This window comes from Zonotrichia leucophrys, chromosome 17, assembly GCF_028769735.1.
Source record: "Zonotrichia leucophrys gambelii isolate GWCS_2022_RI chromosome 17, RI_Zleu_2.0, whole genome shotgun sequence".
NCBI classification, from domain to species: domain Eukaryota; kingdom Metazoa; phylum Chordata; class Aves; order Passeriformes; family Passerellidae; genus Zonotrichia; species Zonotrichia leucophrys.
The window spans coordinates 5,523,464-5,545,560 of NC_088186.1; the positions used below are offsets into that span (position 1 = coordinate 5,523,464).

Here is a 22,097-nt window from a genome sequence, read left to right on the forward strand (position 1 = left end):
TTTTAGTTTAAAAAGCTGAATTCTACCAGAGACTTTAATCACTGGACTACAAACCTGGAAAGGGGGGAAAAAAAGAATAAAAAAAAATCAGTCTCCAATGGTGCAAAGCTCAAGAAAATATTCCGGTATTTCCTCCTTCCTCTTAACACACTCTCACCAAGTGATGGAGTGGAAGATGCATGACCAGTGGGGAAAAAGCAGCTGTAGGCTGCTGCCTGCAAGTTGATTGTGTGAGCCACCTCAGCCCTCCCCAGGAGGCAGCAATCCTGCAGAAACACTCCTGGAAACACTCCCAGGCACTCCCCAGGCCCTCTCCTCCGTCACCGTGGTGTCACCGTGGTGTCACATCCTCCTCATTCCCACACAGGGTGGTTTCACCAGCAGCTCATCACGTCACCCTCTCCACTCCCCTCCTTACACACACCATGACTCCAGAGGCTGCTTTGGTTCATGCCACAGCAGCAAACCACAGCTTTCCTGTTCCATGGAAACACCATGTTCCATGTTTTGAGCAATATAAACAGCAGATCACAGCAAACAATGCAGCAGCTACCAGGAGATAAAACCCATCCTGGTTCCAGGAGCAGCTCTCCTTATCTGTTGTCCTTAGGAGTCCTCCTGTTCCAGCCATGCCCCTATTTTGAGGCTCAGAAAGACGTTTCCAGCAAGAGGAACACCACTCTGGCCACACAATGCCCAAAAAAAGTCAAAGAGAAGGATGCCACCATTGTAAAGCCTTCTCTCCCCATAATTTTACACAGAAAGGTTGACAGTACTCAGACAAAACTGGGAAATGGCTCCTTTTCCTTTCCTTCCTCCTCCTCCAAGAGCTCTTTTTGCAGACTCAACATTTTCTCCTGCCAGCTCTGCAAGAAAACTTGTGGCAAGCTCCATTGGAGGCTGCCAAAGCCCAGCCCATGTCTGCAGGAAAGGTGCAGATCAAGTGTCTCAAATGCCTTTTGGGCTGGCACAATTACCCCAATAAGGGCTCCTGTTGAAGCCAAGCCAGCTCAAGCAGCTCAGCACTCACACCTAAGCTGCTGCTGTGGAGCTGCCAGGGTTTTCAAGGAGGAAAATCTTCCCCTGGACCACCTCACCTCTCCTGAAGCCTCTGATCAGCAACAAGTGAGAGAATATTTAATGAGAAACAAGGAGCAAAGGAAGCATGATTTCCTCAGCTCCTCAAAGACCAGGTGAGTCCTCCAAAAGGTAAAGCAGCCAAAAGGAGCTGAGGTCCAGGTGAGCCTTAGATAACAAGGGACACTTTGTCCTCTTCTTTCTTGGGGTTCAGTCTTGCATTTCATTAAAACTCATCAAAAAGCAGCGTTAGGAACTCTCACTTACCTGTTTCAAAGCCTGCTTATGTTCTCTGTCTGAAGTGGGGCCAATGTCACTGTGGTCAAGTAGTCACAGACAAAGGAATTGAGGGAAGGCAAAACTCAAGAGAAACACCTTTCTACAATAAAAGAGCTGCACAGACACTCAAATTTTCTTTGCAAGTCACAGGCTGATTCTCTGTAACACTTCATGAATTGGGAAAGACACTATCTACCAGCATTTCTAGTTAAGGAGCCCATGGGGAAGGCAGGAACTGAAATAATTTACCAATCTGAAGACAATTCCTATGGCAACAGCCTTAAATTCAGAAACAGAAACTGTTTTGGACACTTGTAAAGTGACAGTGAAATCTGTGACACAGCCCCAGCTTGGCACAGAGCAATACCTCTTTTTTATACATCTACTTAATTCATAGAGGATTGTCATAACCCACTAGGACTTTTGTAATGAGCAAAAGAACCCAATAATCCCACACAATAGCTGCAATTATTAACATCTGTCTTTTGAAAAGTGACATCATGGAAGGCTGAATGCCTTCATAGACAGGAAACACCAAAGAATGCAGACATAGAAAGAAAATGCAAATTAAAACTTTTATTCTGGTGAAGTGTCCAGTTGTACAAGTCTTTCAGAGCAAGCAAGAGCAGCCCTCAGTGCTCATGGGGAAGGTGCTGTTGCTCAGCTGCCCAAACAATCCCACACACAAAGTGAATGTCATGATTCTGAAATGTTACACCAAGTTTCGGGTCCCAGATGCCAAACCACAGCCCTGCTCGTGCATTTACACAATGGGAGTGAACCATGTTTAAGCCATGAGTTATTGAAATGGACACATGTGTCAGCTGTAAAGATGACTCAGGCTCAGTAGCCCCCTTCTCATTAAACCTCCTCCAGAAAAACTCTTCCATTGTCAAATAAAATTCCTTTAAAGGAAATGGAGGAAGGGATGGAAAATTCCAGGAATCCTAAATTAAGCCTTTGTGTGAACTCACACGAAGCTGACCTTTGCCATTGGGGTCCAGCAATTCAAGTGCTGCTACTTTGGAAACTGGATTTTGGATTTGAGCTTCCTGGAGGATTTCATACTCCCAAAGCAGTTTAATATTAACCCACAGCTGGAGGGAGAAGGGTCTAAATTAAACTTTAATAATCCTGCCCCATTCCAGTTGTGCTTTGTACACTGTTAGAATGAGGTAGGACAGAAAACTCATTCACTTTTGGCACATGCTTGGGAAAAGTACATTATCCACTGTGGCCAAAGAGTAGGGTTAAAATGGAAGAAAAACTTTAAAAGTGAAGTTTAAGCAATAATTTCCTTGTCAGCATCCCCACAGCCTTACCTTAGGTGACCTTCAGAGCAGGTGACTCTGCTTTACAGTAGGACAGAATTGTCTGGCAGTGAGAAATCACCCCACAAGTCAGGAAATCCCTCCAGGGTTGAAAGAAAAAGAATCCAAGGGATGAGTTGGCTTCAGGCAGGCACTGCTACAAACACACTCCAGGGAGAGCAAGTGCCTCTGGGGAGATGTCACATTAACAGATCTATAGAGAAGGCACAGCTACTGATGAGGGGGAAAAAGTTACTCCTTCCCTGAAGGAGGACTGAAAAAACATTTAAAAATCCAAAGAACTCAAACCATGCGAGTTCCATTCTAAAGCAGGAAAAGAGGTAAGGAAAGGAAATAATGTCACAGCCTAAGAATCAATAAAATTTGAAACTTTTTTTCCAGATAACTCATCCTCTGTAAAGGATGTTATTGTTCTCAAAATTCCTGGAATCAATTGTTTAAGAGGGGGAAAAAAAAAGAAAGAAGAGGACTTCATGTGGTTCAGCAACAGAAAGCCACTTAATACTATTTACAGTAATGAAGACCAAGAACTTTAATTAAAATGGAGTGAGCTAAATAGAGTGTATAAATGGTAATAAGAAAAAATAAAAAATGAGGTAGGCTATTAAAAAGAAGTGACAATTAATATGAAAGAACAGCACATCATGAAAGATATCTGTAACAGCTATTTAACCACTCAGACTGACAGAGTAAAATACTTCCAGCTGCTAAATTAACTGGGGATCAAATAACAAAATCAGAAAGTAATCTGAAACACAGAACAACTTCAGCTAACATTCCAGTGCACAGTGTCAGGGTACAGCACAATTTTACACATTTAATAGGTTTTATATTCCTTGCCTTTCAGCTGGTTCAAAATAATTAATTGCAACTTATCACTTTTTGGGGTATTTAGCAGGAAAGGTAAAGTGCATGTCACTAACCTTCAATCCTAACATGGGATGAGCATCCTTGTGATCTCCAAGAACTTGTTCAGCTCAGAAGTGCTATTAAGGAAACAGGTGGGTTTAATTCAAGTTGCTGCCTGGTTTAGCAGCTAATAAATAATCTGGTTTGCAACTGTTTTGAACAGCTTGTCAGGAGAACAAGACACTGACCAGGGCAGTGACTGTCTGCTTAAACTGAATGCTTTTTGTGAATGCACTGATCTGTCTCAGAAATAAACCCCCTAAGCTTCAGTCTGATGGAAACTTGAAGGAAAATACAGAATATTCATGGATTGAATACTTGCAAGTGAGGATGGATTGTTGATGTAGGGACAGCCCTCACAGAATGAGCAATCCAGAAAAGTCTGGGAAGTGAATTGCTCTGCTGTGGGTTGAGTTTTGCAATTCAGTGATAAACAAGTGCAGGACTCATGGTCTAGATCCCATCCTTGGAAGTTTTAAAGCTTTTTCCATCTCATCATACAAGACATACTCTGGAAGACCAAGCAGCACATATCAGAAGTTAAATAATGCATATTGCTGTCTTTCAGAGTGCCAATGTATTTGTGTCACCAGTGTGTCCAGTACAAAACATCAGCAGACTGCTCATCCCCATTCTGCCACACAGGGAGCTCTCAAGCCCCTACAGCCATAACCAGAGTTAAGCTTGGACTATTGCAAAAGCAGCACAAAGCTGGCATTTCCATGCATGATCAATGACCAGCTTGTCTTACAATTGCTTTGCACACCTCAGGCCCAGGGCAGTCTCTGCTCAGGAAGCAGCAGGAGCAGAGCACTGCAGCTGGAGGCAGTCCCTCCCTTCTGGCAGAACTGTTGTTCACCCATCCTGCTGGGACTCAGAGCTGTTCAGGAGCATTGCAAGCTTCTAGCAGCACTGCAGCATACTGTCAGGAGCTGTTTATGGAAACTCTAACCCAGCTGTGCAAAGTTGAGGTTGTATAACTTAAACCACACCTGGAATCAAAAGTCAAAGCACTCCTCTCCAGTCTAGGCATCCTGGAGCAATCTCACTGCTCCTGTGAGCCAGGTGGAACTCCCAGGGGTGCTCTGCCCTTTCAGCCCTTCCTGCTCTGAAATACATGAGTAATAAAAGTCACCCAGTGGCCTTGAATAGCAAACAGAGTCCACATCTCCATTCAGGGGCTGTTATTCTCCAGTGCTATCTTTTAGCACAGACTAAGGAAAAAAGCTTCCTTCACCATCCAAACAGCCCCCACATCCACCACAGGGAACTGGTTGGAAAACAGCAGTTCTGTAGCTAAGCCTGAAGCCATTCAGCTTTACTCAGGAAACAAAGCACACCTAACAATTTCTGTCCTTTCTGTGATCCAAAATGCTTGGGCAAATACAAATACAATCCAATCAGCATCAGTCCTTCCCCATCCTTTCAGCTGTGGCCCCAGCTCTAACACAATTTCAAGACACTAACCCTATTAGAAGCCAGAAAAGCTTTTACAGTACCTTGCCTCCCAGATGGAGATTTAATTATATTATCCCCTGGACTGTTTAGACGATTCATAATGAATGGACTAAGGGAAGCAAGATTTACATTTTTCTTAAAAGCAGTTTTATAAACAGATCTCCTGATTTTAATGTAGCTTTATTTAAGCATCTGAACATCAATAAATCCAGAGTCCAGTTAACATTGTTCATGGTTTCAGCATATTTAGTATATATATATTTCATATCTTACATCTGATGAAGAGAGCCACACTGTGCCTTATTGCCCCAGCATCCACGGGATCACCACAAGCCAGGTGGAAGCCAGGGCACTCCTGGCAGATTGTCAGGAATCACTCTGGAGCTGGATGGAGCTTCCCCCTCTGTACACATGGGAGGCCTCCAAACTTCTCATCCCCCAGCTTGCAGCACTGCACCTTGGAGCCAACCTGATGCAGAATGTTACAAGCAGGACCTGTAGGTCCAGGTGCCTCCTCTTCCTTCTGATGGAAAAATGAAAACCTTTGTGTCCTGGAGGCATCTTAACCACCCCACCTTAAGGACAAGATAATCAGTAACTGTTACACATTATCTACCTCTGCCAGCCCAGAAGGTTGAGGGGTTTTTTGACAAATACCACCAAACAGGTTGAACTTGTTTCAGTAAAGGCTGCTCTGTTTCAGGAAGTCAGAAGAGCTCAGTCCACAGAGGATTCTCATTCTCCTCCTTAACACTGAGGGAATGAAAAGGGAAGGAACAAACAAGAGGACAAGATTTCTTTTCCAGCACCAGGTTCAATCAGTGTTAGCCTCCTATTTAGGTCAAGAGGTGTAACAGGAACTGACAGCTGTTAAAGTGAGGGGAACAACAGAAGAGAGCAATCAAGCAGCTCTCTAGACTGCATCCATGAAAAACACTGGCAGAGCACTGAACAACTTAATTTAACAACTTCATTTTGGGGGAAGGCAGAATGGGGGACAAGAGGTGCAGAGGAAGCCCCAATTTCCTCTCCAGCCCCATGAGAGCCCCTGACACACGGGCCAGTTGTACATTTCTATTTGATATGCAACAAAATAACAGCAATTAAAAAGTAACTTGGAACTAAAAAGCCAGAAGCAACTCAATGCTTCTGAGAGAGTAGATTAGACAGTCCAACTGCTTTTTATCCAGATCTCCCACCTGCACTATAACCATCCATTTCAGAACAGGCTAAAGCTCTGGAGCTGTGTCAGTGCCTCCAGGACATCAGCTGGAGAAGGATGCTGTGATCTACTCACCCCAACAAGTGACTTGAAATCATTACAGTAGTGCAATCTTAAAGGTTTGGTTCCTTCTCCAGGAGCAGAGGAGAAGGTAGGGAGTGTGCAAAGGGGAAAGAAAATTAGTAAAAAAAAAAAATTCTGCCTTCAAGCAGCTGCGAGATGTTTATCTCCCAAATCCTAATGCCAGCATCGAGATAAAATCAGCTGTCTGTGTCCTATCCCACCCCAGTCTGGGGGCTCACTGACTGAATCTGAGTCCAGCTGTCACAGAGATGGAGGTTCAAGAGGTTTCCTTGTCTCTTGATCTTTGCTTGCAGGACACTGGACTCCCTCAGCCCCTGACACATACCAGCCCTGTTAGGAGCAATGCAGCAATCCCCACATTCATTTTCTCCTCCGTTCAAAGGTCATTTCTTCTCAGCAGCACCATCCACCTCACCCCAATTCCTGTTCAGAAGAACAGCAACACCTCTAATTCCCCCTGGGCCCTGCTCAGAGGCCAATTAATCTGTCTTGATCCTCATCCTGATCCCAAGCCTCCCCCATCCTGCATCTGAGGCAAGAAGCTGACTCATTCAGAGTCATGTTTGTCAAGTACTCCTTGGCCAGTTTGATAGTGATTGGAGTGGAGAAAGGGGAGCATCTGGGTGAAAGGGGACTGAAATGGCCTTTTGCTTCCTTCTAGTTGATCAGAGGCTTTCCCCTTTCCTCGGGAGTTCAAGCTTGCTCTTTGTCTGCCCTCCAGAGGCGCTCTTTGACTTCCAAGGGCAGGGTGTTGAACAGGTCCTCCTCCACCACGAGCCCACTGCGTTTGAGCAGCGGGCACTCCCCCAGCTCCACGGGCAAGCACTCCAGGCGGTTCCCGCGCAGCTCGATCTGCGACAGGTTGGTCAGCTCTCCCACCCGCGAGGGCAGCGACTGCAGCACGTTGTTGCCCAGGTGCAAGGTTCTCAGCTTCCTGCACTGGAACAGCTCTGGTGGGAGACTCTCAATCTGAAAAAAAGAAACCAATCACAGGCAAAGTCACCAACAGACACAGGCGACCATCGAGCCAACACGAAGCTCCAAGGTTTATTGTCATTGTTTGCAATCGTCCGCTTCTCCCTTGAGCGAGTTCCTGCTTTCTGAGCTTCCTGCTTTGGGTGCTCCCAGTGCTATGATTGTATGGATTCCTCTTTCAGACACTGCACTAGTTACAAGAGATCACCAGTGATGGTGGCTAAAGCAGATATTGATGTCACCAGAAACCTGCTCACAGCTGGGCTACACTGTCACATGCTTTCATCTGTACTGGCTTCTTTCCATCCCAAATCCTTTATTCTGTCATTGGATCTTAGTTCCTTTGCTTTAAGACACCATTCTACAGTTGATAGTACACTGAACAAAGACTGGATTTAATCAGGACTATCAGTTGTACCTGTGTAATCTCTGTCACTTTACAGCCCAACCTCCTGGCCCTGAGAACTGGGAATCTTCTTCCATCCTTTCCACAGGGCTATGAAATGTTGCAAAGACTTTCTAGGCTCCAAGTCACAGGGACTTTTTACAGTGCCAAAAATAAAACAACAACTAAGTCAGCAGCTGTTAGCTTTCCCAGCAGCACCTTCAGGTAACCATGAATCACTAATTTAGTAAGCCTAATTTCTAGCAAATCTTTGTAATGGTCCTGTCTTCCCAAAGAATTTCTTCCTATGGCTAAGGTTTAGCAAACACTAGGCTAGAAACGAAATGCAGCAACTCAGGATCCTCCCCTTAATACAAAGTCTCAGCTTGGAGGCTATAGTTTGCCTGTAAGAGCAAACATGACTCCTCTAAACTCAAATTATGTAGCATATCATTTGTGCTAAATTAGCCTGTAATCCATTCTGAACGAGGAGCAATCTAAGAAAAAGCCAAGATGAAACCAGACCAATTAGAGACAATTCAATGCAGTCATTGTTACTGGTACTGGAGTGTTTTGCAAACAGCAACATATGATCACAGACTCTTGAAAATAATAGAGTTATTTGAGGGACAAGTATTGGTTTAGGAAGGAAGCAATGTGTTAGAACAGCCTGCTTTCCAGGACAGGACAGCAGTGCCAGCCAGCTCCAGAAGTCTCTATTTACTAACACTGCTGAGCTAGGAAAGTGCCAGTCTACCAATGCTTGTGTTTCTTGCTGTCACCATTTACTGGGAGTAACCAGGCTGTCAGTAATTCTGGCTTGCCCAGGTACCTAGCCCAGGCTGGCTGTTCCATGGGGTCCTCACCACCTTTTGTTTCTGAAGCCACTGGAGCAAAGGCTGCTCCAGCTTTCTTGTTTCAAGTTTTTTGGGTTTTTTTTCCAGAGAGAAATGGGTGGTGCCACACTGTGCTGCAGGAAATGGAACTGCCTCTAACTCCACTCATCCAAGAAATGCTCCACCCCAAAACTGCAGAGGACACACTGCAGATTAACCCTTGGGAAGCTGTGCTAGGAAGGCTGCCAGAAGGCAAATGGTGCAGAATTATCTGAGCTCTAAACAGTAACGTAGCACAAAGTTTACCAGAGCTTCAGCCACCCACACAAACAATGCATAATCCTCCAGTTCCAGGAAACCCCAGTGAGCAGATGTTCAGCTGGAGCTGCTGAATGACTGCTCCTTGTCTGCCCTTTGCAGAGGCACAAACTTTCAGACACTAACCTCAACTTATGGAGTTTTAGGAACCCTGTCTAATATTGAAATATACTAGAAATTAAATACTCGATTTGAGAGCACTTCTGTGAAAAGCCAAAGCTGTTTCTGTGTCTCTCACAAGCAATCTGGCAGTGTTCAGCCAGGAACAGATCTTACCAATAGTGGGAAGGACCTTGATGTATGACAGTGAAAACTAGCACTGCTCCAGACCATCCTGCTTGGTCCCAGAAGAAACCAGAAGCACTTAATTATCTGTCTGCAATTTGTACTTGTGTTAGAGGCTCTTTCAACTTAAGATGATAATAAACTCAAAGGGAAAAAGTCTCCCAGGAATTTGCAGACAGAATGAATGAAAGCTTCAGCTTTGTCAGATATGGTAAATGAAGTCTCCTTAGTCTTAAAAAAAGAAACAAAGAACTAGATATGGGTATAGTTTGCTTTAAGCAAATAAACACCCTCCAACAAAAGCCAAGAAACATCTTATGGTATTCAGGCAGCAGAGCACACTTGGTCATCCTCTCTTATCTGCCCTGCACTTAGACTGAAACAAAAAGAACACGTTTACAAGACCAAACTATGGAGTACTCCCTGCAAATTCAAGGTACTCTTAAGGAAAGCTGTAAGCCAGACGTGCATTCCCTACATGGCTGCTCCCACAGTGTATGTACATGTCTGAAGAAGACAGGTTTAAACACACAGTTTTAGATTAAGACTACACTTCCTCAGATCTCCATTTTAAGCCCAAAATCAATGTCAATCTAGAGACTACATGCTTCCAACTGCAGAGAAACAACTGACCTCCAGGGTTTCTAAACAGCCTCTAATTGGCACTTGGAAGCAGCCTCACTGTTGAGAGAAGAAATGCAACAGGACAAGGACTCCTGGAAGACAGGCTTGCCCTGGAGCTATCTGCAATGTTTGGCCTTAGATAAACCCCTCAGAGAGATACAAAAGCAGTGCCAGTTGTATCCACAGACCACTGTAGCATGTTTAATCACACAGATAACAGAAGTGCCAGCACTACTTCCTCACACAGCAACTCAGCTCTTTGCTCACTTACCCTGTTGGCTGTCACAGCCAGATTCTGCAGGTTTTGAAGAAGTCCAACATCTGGTGGTATGAAAGTTAAGTTGTTGTGGCTGAGATCCAAGTACCGAAGCTTTCGGCAGTAGAAGAGCTGGGTGGGGATCTTTTCTATCTTGTTCCGGTTCAGGTAAAGGCGCTCCAGGTTGGTCAGGTTGCCGATCTGCATGGGGATGTAGGCAATGTGGTTGTACCACAGCTTAAGGCAAGTGAGACGATGCAAGTGCTGGAAGCTGATGATTTCCTCAATAGTCTTTAGGTTGTTGTCCTTCAGGTCTATTTCCTGCAGATTGTGGAGGCTAAAGATTGAGTGAGGAATGCGCTCCAGGTCACAGCGGATCAGCTCGAGCTCTGTCAGGTTGACCATCTTCTTAAGGCTGTTGAGGACAATGAGCTTGGTGCCCTCGTTGTTGATGGAAAGCTTCTGAAGATGGACACCAACATCTGTCACCACCTGTGGCAGCTTGGTGAGGTTACTCTTCATCCTCAACACCTTCAGCCTCTTCAGCTCCCTCAGTCCATCTATCACAATGTACCGGTTGTTTTCAGCGCTCAAATTCCCTGTCAGGTGAAGCTCCTCTAGCGTCTTCAGGCTATAAATCCAAAGAGGAATCTCCTTAATGTCTGTGAACTTGATGTGGAGAGATTTCAAATTCTCCCTCAAGAAGGCAAGGGCTGGGGCCTCGATTTTGGCAGCTGTGTGGTAGAGCCACAGTTCCTTAAGGCTGGTGAGCTGAGCAATGCTGGGGGGAATAGTGACATCAGGGATAAGCTCCAGCTTCAAGACCTCCAACTCGATGAGGTCAAAGACTGTGTCAGGAATGCCACTCAACATGAAAAGATGCAATTCCAGCTTATCCTGGGAGTTTTTGGTGATCCTCTGGCGTAGTTTCTCCAAAGTCCACTCATTGTTGAGGTTCAGCTGCCGCAATTTGTTCTCACTCACCTCTGACAGAAAGACAGCAAAGCGCTTGGAGTAGAGGGGGTCGTACTGATCGATCAGATGGAGCATAAAAGCAAAGTCATTTTTCACATCAGGAATGTCACTGTAACTGCTCTCCTCCCGGATGGACTCAAAGGAGTATTTCTTGAGTGACCGCCTCAACATCCACCACAGTGTGTACATGCAGATCAAACCATAGAAAATCACCAGACTGATGTAGAAAGAAGCCAAGATTTTGAAGAGAGTGGCCAAAGGATGAGCACAGCGGTACATCCTGTAGCCAGTCAAGCTCTCAATGTCCACTTTACAGTCTACATCAAACGTTATGTTGTTGACATAGTACACTGTATAGCAAATTATCAGAATGAATTTGATTACTTTGATTATGGTCTGTCTCATGTACAGGCGATAAACTATGTCTCCCTCTTCCACATGAGTACGGAACTTTTTCACTTTCTCAAAGAGTGCTTTGGCTTGCTCACCTTCCTTTTTGTCCAAGACACCAGTCTCAGACCTGTCCACAATCCCTTGCTCAATTCGAGACTTTGTTCTCTGCAGCATGGGAACAGTGGCTTCCACATCCTCACTGACCGTGGAGGATTTCTTGTCCATGGAGCCATTCATTTTTCCAAATGCTGGTTTGGTATCACTCTCTTCCACCACCGTCTCAGACAATGCTCTCGTTGTCCATGGAGAGTCAAAACACTTAAGCAAAATAGACACAAAATGCTCCAGCTTGGAGCTGGTCCTTGGGAACTTGAACCAGAAGTTGCTACAAGCCAGAAAGATGAGGGTATGTAGCAGCACCAGATAAGGAAAATACTTGGCAAACCAGTGCAGACGGTTCTCGTAACACACCGCATCCACGTAGTTGTACTGGTGCCGGTCCAGATCGTATCGGATCCCTGTAGGCCCCGAATCAGCAGAGGAAACAAGACTGGTGTTGTAGTAGGGACGCTCCGGGGCTGCCACTGTCCATCCCCTGACAGAGTCATTGCAAGAGTCTTTGGTAACCCATTTACAGGGCAAACAGATCATTTTGTCCTGGGTGACCTGCAGCGTCCCTCCGAACACGGCGATCATCAGCATGACGATGGAGATGTAGTCGGTGAACACGTCCCACCACGGCTTCAGGATGCGATAGGCCGGCTGGGTGTCGGCGAAGTAGCGCAGCTCGGTGACTGGAATCATGATTCACCTGGAAGCAAACCAGAAACAGCTCAGAGAGTTTTGTTCTGCTCTTCAAGAGGGCATGAGAAAACACATGTTAAGTGCTGGCATAGCAAAACTGGGATTAGCTGAGATGCAATTTCAAGTAACTGTGAGACAAATGAATGAGGCTGCCTGTGAGTCATTTGCTATAGCCCAGGCGGTGACGTTTGTTTAGCCTTCCCTGACAAATTCTCACAAAACCTCAGAACTGGCATTTATTGTTAGCAGTCTGTGGGGTAAGACACTCAAAGAAAGCTCACAGGGCAGACTTAACTCCGTTGACCAGACCAGTACTTGGAAATTTACTGTTTTATCCAGGGATTTTATTTCAGGAATGAAGGAATTTGCCAGCACTGTTAGAAGTGATAAAATCTACACACAGACCATATTTATTATTGGTTTGTTACTGCTTCTACACAAAATTCTGCATATGGCAGAAGGGGCAAGGAAAATTATCTACATACAACACATTTCTAGAACCACTTCATTGATGCAACTCCTTATGACATTCATAAAACAAGCTGGAAAAGAGAAAAAACATTGCTCAACATCATGACTTTTCCAATTAAGTAATTTTGGCTTCCTTCCTTTGTGTTAATTCTCCAAGGAAAGATTAGCTACTTGCCTTCTGAGAAATTCAGTACTGAAATGCTGTAGCAGCTGGGTTTTTGCCTTCCTTACTTCAGAAACAGAGGAAGGGGGAAAAATACTTCGAAGAATTTGCTTCTCTGACCAACCTAGAGTTCATCCCAGCAGGGATTTAAGTGTCACAAAGGAAATCAAAAGGTTCTGGGAAGCACAGGCCTGATGGCAGTGCTTATTCTGTCCTTCAGACTTGCAGATGAAACTTTGAGCAGACTCTTCAAGAAGCCCCAAGCCTGACTGATCCATGGATAATGGAGCTCACAAAATTCCCCTATTTGACAGGTAACCCAGAAGGACATGGAGTCACTGTAACCCATTCCAATGACAGTGAAACAGCAATAATACCACAGCATCCTTCTAGCAGAGTTCAGGAGCAAGACAAGCACTAGTCTTTCAGTGATTTTGAAACCCACACAATTCAAGTATAAAGGAGAAAACAAAAATTCAAGCATGCTACCCCAAGCCATAAGATTTCATTTGTACAGAGAGTCCAACAAGTCCTGGAGGGCCAAAAGCTCAATATCACTGACTGGGCCAAAAGCTCAATATCACTGACTGGGACAAAGCCTCCTGTGACAAGGCAGGGGTGCCCACACTGCTTGCTTTGGTAGAACTCAAGTTTTTAAATAAAATTACCTTCCACCGCTGAACTGCAAAGAAAGCCATTCCTAATGTGAACTCAGAAAGCACCACATTCCCTAGAGACACTAAATACAGACCTCTATTCTTTGGTTTGCTGTTTACAACAATAAGGGGTCAAATGACAGCTTTGGCTCAGCACTGCTTGGGAAAGTTTCAAGCAATTGCAGGTGGCAGATTGATAGATGAAAACCATTCCTGAAGTAAAATTTTTCCTTCTGCCCATCCAGGTCCAACACTACATTAGTCCATCATAAAAGCCAGACTGGGGAAATTCCACTTTCTTTTTGTGGGTAATTTTGAGAGGAAAAAGGGGTATTATCTGTTCTACAAATTCAATAAAACAAGGAACAGCAAATCTATTAATGATCAACCAGCAAAGTCACAAACAAGGGATGAAAACTGTGATCTAGAGCACTGTCAGGGGAAAAAAAATGTCCTGTAGAGCCCCAGAGAAGTGGCTGACACACCTCTGCAGAAGGAACTGCACTGAACAGGGCAGGAGAATTGTGCATCCACAGGGGAGGGAGCAGCCAAAGCTGAACCTCTTCTGGACAGCACCTGAGCAGCCAGAGGAGGCTGACAAGGACTGAAAGCCTCCCTCCCAGCCCTGTGACTGCCTTGCTGCCAGCCCCAGGCAAAGCATTTCAGCTTCCTCCCTGGAATACATCTGTCCCAGGGAGAGGAGAGCCCACGTGCAAGGTACACTTAGGAAAAGCTGTCTGTGAGTACTACAGAAATAATAACTGCAGGATAAAGCAGAAACTCTCTCTACACACCAGAACACCTGAAATGAATCCAGCAGTTAAACAGCTATTCATGAAAGAACCTACTCCTTCTACTCCATAGCAAGGGGATAAAATATGTTTATCTCTTTCCTCTTGCCTTGATACTACTTGTCCTCAAAGGTCCTTCCTGCTTCCTCCCTTCTTGGTACAGAAATTTGTAGGAAATATCAGACCCTCCATAGTAGGATTGTGAAACTGGGATGATCTCTTTTCAGGAACTGGGGTCTCATGATATTTGCAAACATGTGGGTTTACTCAATTTGTTCAATCCAGAAAATGCCTAATTCTTTCTCACAAGAAATGAACCTTTTACTCACTTTGATTTGTAGCTCAGGATATGTAGGAAGGAAACCAAAAAGAAATTAGCACAGATGGCTCCCTAGTTCTGCTTACCAGTCACATGGGGTAGGAAATCCCCCTTTACACCGTGCACTTACAGGACACCTAAAAAAAATCATGAGCATCCCTTGAAACCTATTACAGTTCAGTGTCAGCAATTAACAGGGTGGAGCAGGAAACCTCCTGCCTTCCAGGAACAATGACAGGGGCACTAGGGGAAGAAAAAAACATTGACAGCAAATTCCCACTTCTGGCAGCAATGGAGACCCCATTCATTCAAGTCCCAAAGAGGAACAATAAAACTAGGGGCCACCTTTTCAGGAGCTGGACTTTACTGTCTGATCTAACCTTATTCCCAGTATCTGCAATGAAAGGGAAAAGTACCCGGCAAAAACGTGAAAAAGTAGGTGGGGAAAGTCACATCCCTCCTCACCAGATTCCTATGCATGCAATTCAGTTCTAACTCCTGATGGTTCTGCATCAGGAGATCATCTTGTCATCAAATGTCATCTTTATTTTGTGAACTCCATCCTGTAATGATTTAAGAACACGATTCTTGCTGCAACATTCTCCATGCTGGATTGGAGCAGTTTTGCTGCTGGGGTGGATGACAACAGCAGACAAAGTCACATTCTCAGGGCTCCTCTCTGCACTCGAGTCTCCCATGCACAGAAGGATTCTTCCCACAAGGACTGGGATTTCCACCACTATGGAACACCAACTCCCCCAACATGGGCAGCAGAACAGAGGGATTTACATGGAGGGCATTACTCTGGCTCAGGACTGGGAACAATTCTTGCATGAAGAGAGCTGGCCACAAATAAGAGCAAGAGCAAGCCAAGACCCCCAGGACCAGCACACTGGAGATTTCAAGCTTCTGCTCTTTTTAAGAGTTGGATTCCAGGATGGTATGTCAGCAGCAAAATATTCACTGTGAAGAAGCTTTATTTGCCAAGTCCCTTCCAGCACACAGCCTCACCAAGGGCTGAGCACAGAACACCTGAACTGAGTGGATGAGTTTATGGACAGGAACAGCTACAGAAAAGCAAGTTCAGTGTCAGGGCAGTGTTGGTGAAGAAGGGTCCAAACTCTTTATATATACTTCAAATGGCAGAACCTCCACTTGGAGCTCAGGAACAGGCAAATGTGCAAGTTTCCTCTGCCACAGGAAGTCATCAATACTGAGATTCTGAGAGAGTGCTTGAGTTTAAGGACAAGTTGACTTTACTAAACTTGCACAAGCTGATGCATCAAAACTTCTGTCCAAACTCCTGTCAACTTACCAGCCACCTCTACCACAGTCCCTGAGCAGCCCCCCACCCCTGCCCCCTCAGAAATGACTTTATATTGGAGGATTTCAGCTACATCAAGCAACACTACTTTGAGCTTCTCTATATCCAGTAAAGAACCACCTCAGGTCAGTTTAGAACAGCAACATCTGAGATTGTCCAGTAAAAGATCTGTATGGTAAAGCCCCATTGTTACATAACAGGATCACTACAGCCAAGATAAATATGCTCCTGGAAATATTTACACATTCCATGTTTGGCTACTACAAACCTCTTCAGGGCCTGCAAATTCACCTGAATCCAGATTTGCATTCCAGCAGGGACCATCCCTGCCTCAGCCTGCTGGGCACAAACCTACAGGCTCCCCACTAATGCTGAACAGGCTGTCCCAAGTGCAGGAGCAGCAGCTCCACACTTACATAACCAGCCTGCCAAACCTACCCAGCCTCCAGCCAACCATAAGCATCACCAAGTACTAATCCTATGTTTTACCAAACACACCTGGAGGAGAAAGATAATCACTCATGTTGGAATAACAGGGACAGTCTGAACAAACCACACCTACACAGTAAAACCAGTCAGAAACAAGATTAAATGCATCTAGCTGACAGACATCATAAAAGCAGCAAGCACCTTCTTAAAGGCTGACAGAGCTGAGAGCATGAGTGCTTCCCACAAACCACAGGTACTAACAGAGTCACTATTCTCTGATTTTGACAATTCCTCTATCCAAAACCATTTAATCTCAAAAACTGAACACTGACCTATTGTCAACAGACACCTAGCTGAACAGTACTTCAAATTCCTGCCTGCAGCTGCTGGCCAGCACATCCAGCTCGGGACAGAGGGAACAGAAACAACATCACTGTTCTGTTTCACTGGCCAGTTTGTCAGCTTGACTCATCATTGCTGAATACTTTATCCAGCCTCCTCTTTCCTCCTTTCTGTTACTAACAAAGCTATTGGCCAGAAAGCACTTATATGCACGACATCAAGACACAGAAGAATGCACAAACCCCCCTGATTTGAAGAAAATCCTCACATTTAGTCTCACAACACAGTTCTGGGTAAGTAGATGTGGATGAATTTTTATGTTGAATCTGGCAACCCTTTGGTTTCGTCTACACGTATTTTAATTATCAGTTGATTTCATTTTAAAATTGTGGACTGCAAAGCAGAAGTCAAACCCTGCTGACAGAATTTCTTACCTCTCAGAAGCCCAGAGAAAGAGGGAGTTGTTCAGGTGCTGACAGCATCAGAGGTAGATAGAGGAAATAAAAACCTTGATGCTTTCAAGTCTACAGCCCTGATTATTAACGCGCTCCAACACGTTACAGTAAGTTTTCAACAGAGCAGAGCTTCCCTCCTCAGCAAGCTGCCACCTGAAATCCTAAAGAAGGGCATGACACAGAGCTCTTTGTTCAAAAATCAGGAAATGCAAGAGCTTACTGGGCAGAAATGGGACTGGGAATTTATGTTTCTCCTCCCCCATGTTTACTAGGTCCAGAATTAAGAGGGGGGGAAAAAGGGAGGCTGAAAACAGAGCTGCTTTCAGGCACCCCTCAGAAAACCTTCCAAGCTCAAGAACAGCCACATGATCAACTGCAAAAGCCCAAGACATGAGATGGAACAACTGCAGTTGTTTTGTCCTTTGCTGCTTAGAACAAAACAGAACTGAAGCCAGACACCAAAGCCCAGATAACCATTATTCCTGTATCAGGCCCCTTCTGCTTTAAAAAGATAAACCCCTCCTGTGGGACAAAACATCTTCTGAGGCAGAGAAATGAACAAGATCACTAGGTGATCTTTAAGGTCCTTTCCAACCCAAACCACTCTATGATTCCATGTCAAGTTAAAAGGGCCATTTATCATTTTGACAGGGTGGAACAGGCAGTGAACCCAACACTGAAAGCAGGCTAAGGTGCTTTTCACAACGTTCAGCCCCACCCAAGCCACATGACACAGCACAATGAAGTGAATCCACGGCATCACACTGTCTTTACTGAAGTTCATTAAAAAGAATAATCCACCTATATTTGGAGTAGTATTTTATCATCTTCACACCTAGCCATTAATTGGCTCTGTCAGATGTAAGACTGTCAGTCTCAAGCCTAGTGCAACAGCTCCTGTTTACCATCACAGCCACACGTGTCCTGACAAGCACAGGGAAGAACAGCTGCAGCACCAGAACAATCCCTGCCAGACTCAGCTTGGCCTGCCACATTTTCTGCCTCCTGACAGTGTTTTGCCCCAGCTGCACAGAACTGAGCACAGTCTGTAGTTCCCAGCATCACTGACACTTGGGGCAGGGACTGTGTGCTGGTGTTGTAAATTTAAGTCCATCAGATGACTTGCAACACTGATGGAAACCAGAGCAAAATGGCTGTGTCAGCTTATAAATTATGAATGTACATGGCCACAGGCTTCCTATCCAAAATTAATTTTCTCTTTGCCATAACAAAAATGCTTCAAGGACAGGGCATTGAACCTGTCTTGGAAAAGCACGACTGGCTGCCTCCAACAGGACACAATGAAGCAGTCCCTTGTGCTGCCTGATACAAGTGATCGAATTAATTCTGCAGGTAACTACTCAAGGAAACCAGACCAGCTCCAAGCAGCTCACCAGATGCAGGAGGGGCTCTTCAGCACTGAACTCCAGCACTGAGAGCTGGAGGAACCAGCTGCTCTCAGTTCTCTGTGGGAAGGGTAGACAGAGCAGAGCTTTGGCATAACTAACAGCAGATAAGAAGTCAACAATAAATTCCAAGTGAGTAAAAGCAAGGATAACTTAATTCATTGATGACAGACTGTCACAACATGCACAAATCCATGGGTGTTACCACAGCTATTTTCAAGCTCCAAGAGATGAGCCAGTCAGGATGAAAGACGACACAGACCAGAGCAATGCAAGACAATTAAGACATCAACTATCAGCACACTAATTAATATCTTGTCCCAGTCTGAGCAAAGAGGAGCAAGTACCTCTTCATACATTCCCTACAGGGCTTGCCCTCAGGGCCACCAGCTCCAAAACTGTAACTTCCAGCTCAGAACATTTTCTGACTGTATTAGTTAATAAAAAACAGACCACCTCACCCTGCATCATCAAGGCCTGATAAAACCAAAACTCAAATGGCAGAGGGCAGAGATAACCCAGCTATAGGAACTGGATTTCAAGTTGCAATACAAGACACATGCACCACATCAACAGTTTAACAAAAAAGCTGCTTGGAAGCATTCAAGATACACTCTCCAAAGCATGTAGACTGCTGAATGCCTCTTCAGTATTAATGTGCATACCCTAAACTGAGGCTGGGTTTGAAAACACTTGTAAAAATGCATGAAGGGAGATTCACCACATGGCAACTGAAGACTGAATTTTAACTGTCACCAAAACAACAGATGTGCACAGCCCCCCTCACTTTAATGAGCCCCACACAGAAATCCTAATAAACCCTTCTCCAGGACCACTCACCAGATAGTGCTCCTCTATTTTCTGAGATACCAGTTAAGCTCAGTTAAACACAAAAAAGCTTTCTTCTGAAGTACTCTATTGAACAAAAAACTTCTTTAGTATCTGGAAAAAGCACATGAAGGCTTCTAAAAAGCCTGCTCTAATCAAACAGTAATAATTTGATACACGTGACCTCCACTGCTTATTTAATTTTTTTTAAAATAGCACAAGGGACCCCCAAACCACAGACCATCTCTATAACTGCCTGCAGCAGCTACTATAATGTAACCAGCTTCAGAAAGTCATCACTGGAAGGCTTCAGGCACTCACATCTCAAGCATGGCAACATTAGCTTTTAACACATGGCTTCTGGCATGCTTTAAGGAAATATTTATGCATGTTGACTTTGACCTACAAGAATTAAAAGAGTTTTCAAATACCATGACAAAGTTAAAAAAAGAAAAGGGTCAGTGAACTGCCAGAACACCAGATGAGCCTGAGGGGTTTCTTCTGTTCTGGAATGAACACAGAGCACATCCCTGCTCAGAACACAGCCAAGCTGGACAGAATTTCCCACCCTGAAGATGGGCACAGAACTCTGCAATGCCTTTAATCAGTGTCCCAGTGCAGAACCAAGGAGGCTGGGAGATTCCTGCACCTGGTTTCTGTCATTGCCCAACTGACACCCACACAGGTGACAGGTGAGTGCGCTGGGAAAAGCTGCCTGGAGACGCCTCTACAGGAGGACAAACATCAGCCCACGGGAAATGGAAGGGCACCCACCAAACCAAGAGCTCCTCCTTCTTCTCAGCTGCATTCCTTCCAGGCAGCAGTCACCAAAACATTTACAGGGCAGCCTCTGTATTTACTGTTAAGTGCAGTAACAAGTCAGGGTTTATGTGGCCAGGATTTAGTTTTATGGGTGACTATACACTGTTATATTCTACTTTCTACAAGGCTCGGTTCCTTTGTCATCTCCAAGCTAAGGGCACGCAGAATTTAATTAACACTACCACAATTAAATACCACCACTCCACCTTTCCTCAATATCAATTATCTCATGCACTGTGCTTTGCATCTATGTTTAAGCAAGGTTTTTTTTGTGGGTTTTTTTTTTTTTTTTTTTGGCTTGACCACTCAGAGCTGGCCCAGAGCCCTCACCTTGCAGCAGGGTTCTGCTATCTGCACGTCAGTTCTCTGTGCTGGAAGGGGCTGATATTCCTACTTGCTGGATCCCGAGCGAGTGCTGAAGCGCTGCACTCCCCACAAGCCATGGGAACAGTTTCCCTGAAATGAAACACAGATTATCAGCAAAAAAGAGCAGATGAGTTCACAGAGGGACATGTAAAAGCTCAGCAAACAGTATCTAAGAAGCAACAAACAACTCAGAGGGTCACTGGGAGCCAGAAAGAGACATGCTGATACCTGGAAATATGGCAAGAACACTAGGAGCCAAGTAAAACTCAGCAGGAAGGAATTTCCAGCATCTGTGATTCTAACAGAAGTTACCAAAAACCAGGTGTTGCAGACCAAGCCAAAAGAGATGCTGAATGCTATCATCACAACTAAGGCTACACAAGTAGAGGCAGAATAACAAATCATTGTCAGATGGGGAAAGAGATGACTTTACTGCCTAATTTCTAGTCTGAAAAGCCTGATCCACTTTAAATGTAACTATCAGGTATCAGAAAACACAGACCACACTCCTAACCACTCCAGATCCAAGGAACTGCCCCCTTCACCCACAACACGGCTCATCTTGAAGTGGAAGCAGTTTAGCACCATCAACAAAAATTACAACAGGGCTGAGTTTTTTTCCGTGCTTCCTGCATGTCAGCACGGGGCATGGGAAAACAGGCAAGGGAGCAGATCCTTAGAGGGATCTCTCCAGCATCCAGCCTCTCAGCCATGTAGGAAAGGACTGCAGAACATCGGAGAGCGTTGTGTTAACAACAGGGAGAAATGAGAAAGAACAGACATCGGTGGGAGAAAGTCCAACCCCATAATACTGAAGATGTCCGAGGGTTCATTCCTCTTGATCCCAAAGTTACCATTCGGGCTGACAGATTTTGAAGCAACACCCTGCAAACCAAAGCTATTGCATTTTAGCCGTACCACAGTGCCGCAAAGGCAGCACCGGGAGGAGAGGACTCTCTGACCTTCTCCCCGCTCCAGGCAATGGGTACCAGCCTCAACCCCGCACACCTCGGCACCAGCCCCCGCGGCTTTCCGGACACATAAAAATCATCTTCTGGGAGATATAAATAAACCCCACCGCCCTTCCGTCCGCAGGTAACGAACAGCGGCGTCCTCCCCTCGCCGGGGGGACACTGCGCACAGCCCGGCCCTGCCTCACCCCACAGACGGGGCGAGGACCCCCCTGCCCCGGGCGCTGTGAGAGCAGGGACGGCGGCGCACGGAGGCTCCGAATCGCTGCCCAATTACTCAGCAAATCCTCCCTGCCCGCCGCTTCCGAGCCCCCTCAGCCGCGCCCCCCCGACCCGGCGTCCCACCCCATCCCCTCCGGGACATCACCCCACAGGGGGACGCGTCCCCACCGCCCGCCCGTGGCGTGAGGGGAGCGCGGCACACCCACCTGCCCGCCGCGGCCGTGCCGGGAACCCACCGCACCCACCTGCCCGCGGCACCCACCCTCCCTTACGCCGCTCCGGCGCCTTTTGTCCGCCCTGCCCGCAGCGGCTCCGCCCCGG

At 45.6% G+C, this 22,097-nt stretch overlaps 1 protein-coding gene across 4 annotated transcripts; it reads right to left on the minus strand.

The window, feature by feature from the left end:
• Window positions 1-5,215: 5,215 nt before the first annotated feature.
• On the minus strand, window positions 5,216-22,090 carry LRRC8A (leucine rich repeat containing 8 VRAC subunit A). 4 transcript variants are annotated; one of them, XM_064727562.1, is made up of 4 exons: window positions 22,039-22,090; window positions 20,548-20,673; window positions 10,055-12,218; window positions 5,216-7,329 (listed from the first exon to the last, which is right to left on the minus strand). In XM_064727562.1, the coding sequence occupies exons 3-4, from the start codon at window positions 12,209-12,211 to the stop codon at window positions 7,054-7,056; spliced, it is 2,433 nt and encodes an 810-aa protein (XP_064583632.1). In that variant the 5' UTR covers window positions 12,212-12,218; window positions 20,548-20,673; window positions 22,039-22,090; the 3' UTR covers window positions 5,216-7,053. The 4 variants fall into 4 exon arrangements, with proteins under 4 accessions (XP_064583632.1, XP_064583633.1, XP_064583631.1 ...); XM_064727563.1 differs by having other exon boundaries at window positions 22,022-22,087; XM_064727561.1 differs by having other exon boundaries at window positions 21,983-22,081.
• Window positions 22,091-22,097: the final 7 nt, after the last annotated feature.